This window comes from Otolemur garnettii, unplaced genomic scaffold (assembly GCF_000181295.1).
Source record: "Otolemur garnettii isolate 467f Iridium unplaced genomic scaffold, OtoGar3 scaffold00027, whole genome shotgun sequence".
NCBI lineage: Eukaryota > Metazoa > Chordata > Mammalia > Primates > Galagidae > Otolemur > Otolemur garnettii.
Genome location: NW_003852422.1, coordinates 13,422,230 through 13,429,270, shown reverse-complemented (window position 1 = coordinate 13,429,270; position 7,041 = coordinate 13,422,230). Strand labels below are relative to the sequence as shown.

The 7,041-nt window shown below is 41.4% G+C and overlaps 1 protein-coding gene across 1 annotated transcript in view; it reads left to right on the top strand.

Annotated features, from left to right (window-relative positions):
* The window catches only part of TNFRSF11A (TNF receptor superfamily member 11a), a 57,204-nt gene that overhangs the window by 41,202 nt on the left and 8,961 nt on the right, over window positions 1-7,041 (top strand). The window contains exons 8-9 of the mRNA XM_012804289.1: window positions 1,537-1,589; window positions 2,798-3,554. Of these exons, the coding sequence (XP_012659743.1) occupies window positions 1,537-1,589; window positions 2,798-3,554 (810 nt within the window). The remainder of the gene's footprint in view (window positions 1-1,536; window positions 1,590-2,797; window positions 3,555-7,041) is intronic.

The following is a 7,041-nucleotide window of genomic DNA, read 5'->3' as shown; positions in this document are numbered from 1 at the left end:
AAAAAAAAAAAAAGAGTGCTCATTCGGTGTTAGATGTCCTTAGCTATTATTATGAACTGTGATTACCTTCCCGTGGAGAATTCATGACTCCTAACTTCAGTCTTTATAGTGGATACAATGTTACATATTCATTAGCGATGGGATAAAATTTTATCTTTGCATGATGTAAATTCATAGACTTTTAAAAAAATTCGTAGATTTGACCTTTCAGATTTCATCACTTCTATTTTATAAAAGTTAATGGAGATGTAATTTGCGTGTAGCAAAGAGAATATTCTTTTTTCTTCTGAGAAGTAACCAGGTATAGTGGAAAAGGTTTTGGGATGGGCTGGCATTCAGCAGGGTCTGAGATTTAGCCCTCTGTGTACACTTCACTTTTTTTTTTTTTTAATTAAATCGTAGCCGTGTACATTAATACCATCGTGGGGTACAGTGTGTTGTTTCCATATACAGTTTGAAATGCTTTCATCTAACTGGCCAACATAGCCTTCGTGTCATTCTCTCAGTCATTGTGTTAAGACATTTATATTCTACATTTAGAAAGACTCACATGTACCCCCATAGGATAAACCATAGGCATGATCCCACCAATTGCCCTCCCTCCACCCATCCTCCCCCCCCTTTCCCCTTTCCCCCTATTCTTGGGCTAAAATTGGGTTATAGCTTTCCTATGCAAGCTATAAATTAGTTTCGTAATAGGGTTGAGTACATTGGATACTTCACTTCACTTTTATTATACATACATGTGAGCTAATTTACCAGAAAATTGGCCTCTTGGACACGTCTTCTTTGTTCCCTACGATGCCTCACCTAGTCTCTTATAGCTAAAGAAAACTTGCTAAGGGAATGGGAAGGTCTGTAGTTGTAACAGCAGCTCTGACAGCCCCGACGTGTGCCCAGAGGTACTCAGTAAAACATCAGTGGCTCATGCTCTGCTTTACATAGAACGGGAAGTTCTGTTTGTGACAGGAGTTTAAGATGCGTTCATTGCCTTTAAATCAGCGGATCTATTTTCAAATGCTTCACTCCCAATGAAAGATGGGATGCCCGATGAAAGACTTACCCTGGACAGATGTTGAAGGATAATACTGACCTGACTCAGTGTTCAGTCATACTGATCCTTACACAGAAAGAAAAACAGTACATGATCTCACTTAACGTGTGTGATCTTTTCTAAGCCAAATACACAGAGATAGAGAATAAAATAGTGGTTACCAGGGGCGGAGAGGATGAAAATGAGGAGATGTCAAAGGATGCAAAGTAGCAGCATGTGTAGGATGAACACCAGTAGGTGTCTAACAGACAACTATGGCTAATGATATTGTATTCAGGATTTTTGGCCAGATTTGTAGATTTTAGATAACCATGTGCGATGATGGATATGTTAATTTGCTTCACTAAAGTAACCCTTCCACTGTCTGCTTCTATCCTATAACATCATGCTGTAGATCTTAAATCAACACAATAAACTTAATTTTTTAAAAAAGGAGTAGAAAACAAAAACATGAAGCCCCTATCCTTGCTTTGTTTTTCTAGCTAATTTGTGGCACTGGATCAACGAGGCTTGTGGTCGCCTAAGTGGAAATAAGGTAAAGTCTTTTGTGCCTCCTTAAAGGACTTTCAACAGTAGGTTGATACAGGTGCAGTACTCAAAAATCGAGCCCCATTGCTCATGGGGCGCTTTCATGTGTGGTGATTAAACCTCAAATCCTGGGATGGATTCCTGTGGAAACACTGAAGCCCAAACCCACGCCTGTGTTAAATGCCTGTTTGTTTTGATTTCATACCATTTAGGTAAGTATATTATTTTTTAGTAGCAATCTTGATTGTCCAGTAAAGATCCCTAAGAAGAAAGATGGGCAACTTTCCCCCATGCTGTCATTTGGTATCTTTTTATTTTAATATTACTTCAAAATGACAAGAAAGTGGTTCATAAGGCTTCCATATACCTTATAGTCAGAGCCACCCGTTGTTTACATTTTATCACATTGCTGTATTATCTGCTCTCTCTGTGGTTTTTTCTTGAACCATTTTAGAGTGAATGGAAGATGGTGTGTTCCTATATCTGTACATACTTCAGTGTACATTTCTTAAGAACAAGGGCATTCTCATACATAAACATGGTATGCTTATCAAAATCAAGAAATTTAACAGTGGTACAATACTGTTAGCCAATCTACCTTTGATATTAAAATTCCATTAATTATCCCATTAAATCCTTTATATTTATTTTCATCAGTATATAAATATACAAATTTTAAAGCAAGACCTCAAACTGATTTCTCCAGTTCCAGTCCCCAAACTATAGGATTCATCCTTGTCTTTCTGTTTTTCCACATTTGAATCCGCCCTTCCTCAGTAGTATGAAACAGCTCCTATGACTATCAAAATACTTCCTCCTTTGCTCAATTCTAGAATACACAGAGAGGAATTTCAGAGTTACTAAGCCATACCACAGCAAAACACAGAGCTATTCAATATTTTTTTTTCTGTATTTAGACTGAGATGATCTAGTCAATATACTGTGTTAAAAAACTATTTGGATAAGCTCTTCCCCTTGCTCAGGTGTGAATATTCTATTCATTTGAAATGCAACTAGATTGACTTGGGTGTTTTCCATTATAGAATTCTCTTGTAATTTTAAATAACACACAAGTAATGTTTCATGGTAAATGTTCCACCTGCAGTTGTTATGGTGGAAATAACTAATATAAATACTGCTTTCAGTACTATTTAGCTGAACATGTCCTAATAACTCTGAGTATTAATGCCTCTGCTTCTGAATTTGAATCAGCAGGAGTCCTCAGGTGACACCTCTAGTCAGCGCGAGGTATGTGAAGGCGTCTTACTGCTGACTCTGGAGGAGAAGAGGTTTCCAGAAGATATGTGCTATCCAGACAGTGGTGGCATCTGTGGGGGAGCGTGTGCAGGAGGTGGTCCCTATGCACAGGGTGAAGACGCCAGGATGCTCTCCTTGGTCAGCGAGACCAAGACCGAGGGGGACCCCTTCAGGCAAATTCCCATGGAAGATGATGAATACATGGACAGGCCCTCCCAGGCCCCAGACTGTCTACTATTCCTCACTCAGCCTGGAAGCAAGTGCACACCCCCTTTCTCTGAGCCCCTGGAAGTGGGGGAGAATGACAGTTTAAGCCAGTGCTTCACAGGGACAGACAGCACGGTGGATTCAGAAAGCTGCACTTTCACTGAGCCCTTGTGCAGGACTGAATGGATTCCTGTATCCTCTGAAAAGTACTTGCAAAAAGAGGTGGAGGGTGGCAACTGCCCCCACTGGGCAGCCAGCTCCAACTTGGCAGATGGCTGCACAGGCTGTGGGAGCCCTCCTGGGGAGGACCGTGAACCCCTCATGGATTCCCTGAAACATGGACCCTTGCCCCAGTGTGCCTATGGAATGGGCCTTCCCCCTGAAGAAGAAGCCAGTGGGGCAGAGAGGGGAGACCAGTCTGAGGACGGGGCTGATGGGAGACTTCCAAGCTCAGCAAGGGGAGGCACTGGGTCTGGAGGTTCCCCTAGTGACCAGCCACCTGCATCTGGTAAGTGACTTTCCTGGTCTCTCACTTCTGAGCAAAAAGGCCTGTTTTTGTACAGGATTTGGGGTCAGCTGAGGAAAGAGGAAACTAACAAGAGAAAAATTCAGCTTGAAGATTTTCTCTTAATGAGCATCTTAGGCTGTGGCAGTGGCTCACACCTGTAATCCCAGCCCTTTGGGAGGCCAAGGTTAGGGGATTGCTTGAGGCCAGGAGTTTGAGACTAGTCTGGGCAAGAAAATGAGACCCCATTTCTAAAAATAATTAAAATATTAATGGGGCACAGTGGCACATGCCTACAGTCCCAGCTACTTGGGAGACTGAGATGGGATGATCACTTGAGCCCAGGATTTTGAGATTACAGTGAGCTATGATCATGACACTGCACTCTTATCTGGGTGATAAGAGACCCTATCTCTTACCAAAAAAAAAAAAAAAATTGCTGAGGAAAGAGAATCGCTTAAGCCCAAGAGTTTGAGGTTGCTGTGAACTGTGATGCCACGGCACTCTACTGAGAGCGCATAGTGAGTCTCAGTCAGTGTCAGATTGCGTATTGTGCTGTGTGACAGCGTCTTCTACCATTCAAGCTATTTCTGCGTGTCCTGTAACCTTTTCCATTCAGGCTCCTCATGCTAGGATCAGGCCCTATCCCCAATATCAGCCCCCAAAAGATGAAGTCAACACTGACACCTCAAAGCTGGCTGAATCAGAGTTCCCTCAGATTTCTGGGTTTTGGTGTTGTGTTTAAAGCAATATACGGCCTCAAAAAATCTCCTCCAGGAAAGGTCTTATAAATTTCAGGAAAAACAAAATTGTCTAGTTAATCCTGCATTAATGAATATTTATTGTGAGTAGTGTGTTGCTTCTATACCAAATTGACAATACAGTAAAACGATCCTTTAATGTTTTATATGAGAAGCCCCTTTCATAACTACCAAGTATAATGTATTTATGGAACTAGGAGGATAATTTTAACAATTTAACATCATTATAGAGATTTATCACTGCAACACTGCTTAAGCATGAACAACCCACCAATTATAACATTATAACTTTTTTTCATGAGGGTAAAACACCATCTGTGTTATGTGCTTACAAAGGACTTTGCAGCTGATAGCAAGGGCTTCCTCCGGCTCCATGGGTATTTGTCATGTGGGGGTGAGGGATCTCTTTGCGAATCTTCGGAAAGCATAGACTGTCTCTCCAGAAAATGCATGTATAGATATATACTATTTAAGGGGCTTCACAGAATCCTCTAGCTCTCTAAAAAAAAAAAAAAAAAAAAATTCCCATTCATGGGCCATTAGTCTCTAGAGATGCTTTTTCTTTTCTGCCTCTTTATTTAGACTACAAGTGGCACTGGCAGCCAGTCTTTGAATTTTTTTATAGCCCTACAGTAGCTAGATCTGTGCCTTAAACACAGAGACTTTTGCCTCATGCTAATGGTGGTTCCTAGCTTTCATCTCTTCCCCAAGCTTTGTGATTTGGCTGCAACTTGACAAATTCACTGATGCATAAATTCTGTAATGCCATTTCTCGAGTTGAAAAGAAGAGAAAAACTGGTATGTTTTTCCTTCAGAAGACCTCAGAGGTTTTTGAAGATTCTAAGGAATTTCCAGGACTAAAAATTGGGCTGTGTTGTTTATTTGCATTGTTCTATGTCCTATCTCGTGGCTCGTTTTCTTCCCAAGGGTTATGCAGACACACAGAGCACTAGCTCTTTGAGGGTGTAGAAGGCTGAAACTCTGTCTATGGCAGAAGCCAGGCTTTGGCAGCACTGCCCGGGGCAGGGCAGACCCGTTTTTTAGTTGGTGACACCAGAAAGATGACATGACAGTCATCAGCAGTTCTTTGAGTAACAGTGGTGGCCACATTTAAAGACCGATTGATTTTTTTTTTTAGTGCCATGAAACCAAAGCCAAACCTTTGCTGTACTATAAAAGAGTTATAACAGTGGCCTCATCTGGTTTTCATTACCTTGTATTTCTCCAGCACGGAACCTCTAGGCATGGAGGAAAGGAGTCAAAAGTGTATCCTCAGTTAAATGGTGTTAATTTGCAAAGAGTTTACATCACTTTTTCTGTCCTCATCTGGGGCTCAGCCATGCAAAAGGTCTGTGGAGAGTCTGCCTGCGGTTGGGCGCCAACAAGCAGGCCAAATTAATTTTCACCTGAGAAGCAGCAGCCAGATTGATTTCGAAGGCTGTGCCTTTCTTATAATTCCTTCTACAAGAACAGGCCTTATGGTTCCTGGTCAAAATAGCACTTTCTCATTCTTGCTTTTTTCTTTTTCAAATTGTCATAATTTATGTGCCATAAAATGTGTGAAAGAGGCTGGAGCTTGGGTGAGAAGGAGGGGCCTGATCCTGTTTGGTTTCCCTGTGCTCTCAGGGCTGCAGGGAGGTGGCCTTTTTAATTGGGTTTTTGGATTTGTATATGTGGGTATTTACTTTTACTTATAGCCAAATCAGGTGGTTTTGGAGCAATGACAGTGATTGGGGATTTTCTTTGTAGGCAAGAATGTCTCTTTTTGTCCTAGCATCTTTTTGGAGACAGTGATGGTTTTACAAACAGCACCACAAGTATAGATAACTTTTAAAAATAATAATAATGTTTCTAAGGACATTTTAGCAGTGTTTTATAACTCTTAAAATACAGGAAGAATTATTAACAAAGACCAACAAAAGGGGAAAACATCTTTCTCATTATATTTTAAATGACCATGCCTTAATTTAGGTCTTAAGTTATGTCTATCCTGATGATGTGATGGTCACCTTGGTTACAACCCTCTCACCTGGAGTTTGGAGTATTCTCACTGCACCCCTAGAGAATTGTTATTTCATGCGAAAGAAACATTGCTTAAGATTAATGTGTCTATCGTTGGCCAGTGGTTTGATTTTGGCTCCTGAAGTCACTTGTTGGGTTCAGCCACTTCTGAGCTGGAGAGAGTTGTTCATTTACTGGGCCTGCAACAGTTCTTGATGAACTGGCTACATCGCCTTTACTGAAGGTCCACTGAGCTATGGAGACTTGGAAGACAAGAAGGGATTAATGTCCAGCAGTGGACAACATGAAAAGACTCAATCACTTGCCCCTCTCTGACCTATGGCCTGTCATTTGTATTGAGTCTTCGGATCTTTCTCACCATGCAGGGACACCCTCACATCCTTACCAACTAGATTCTAGGCAACCACAACCCATCAGGACTTCTCATAACCTGATCTTTCTAGTATCTCCAAAGCTGATTTAGTCATGATATATTAAGTGAATAAATATTTATATATGATTTTCAACCAATGTGCTGTGAGGGGATCTTAGGTGTGCCACAAAAATTTTTAAAGATGGCTCGGCGCCTGTGGCTCAAGTGGCTAAGGCGCCAGCCACATACACCTAAGATGGCGGGTTCGAATCTAGCCCAGGCCCACCAAAACAATAATGACGGCTGCAACCAAAAAAATAGCCAAGCGTTGTGGCAGGTGCCTGTGGTCCCAGCT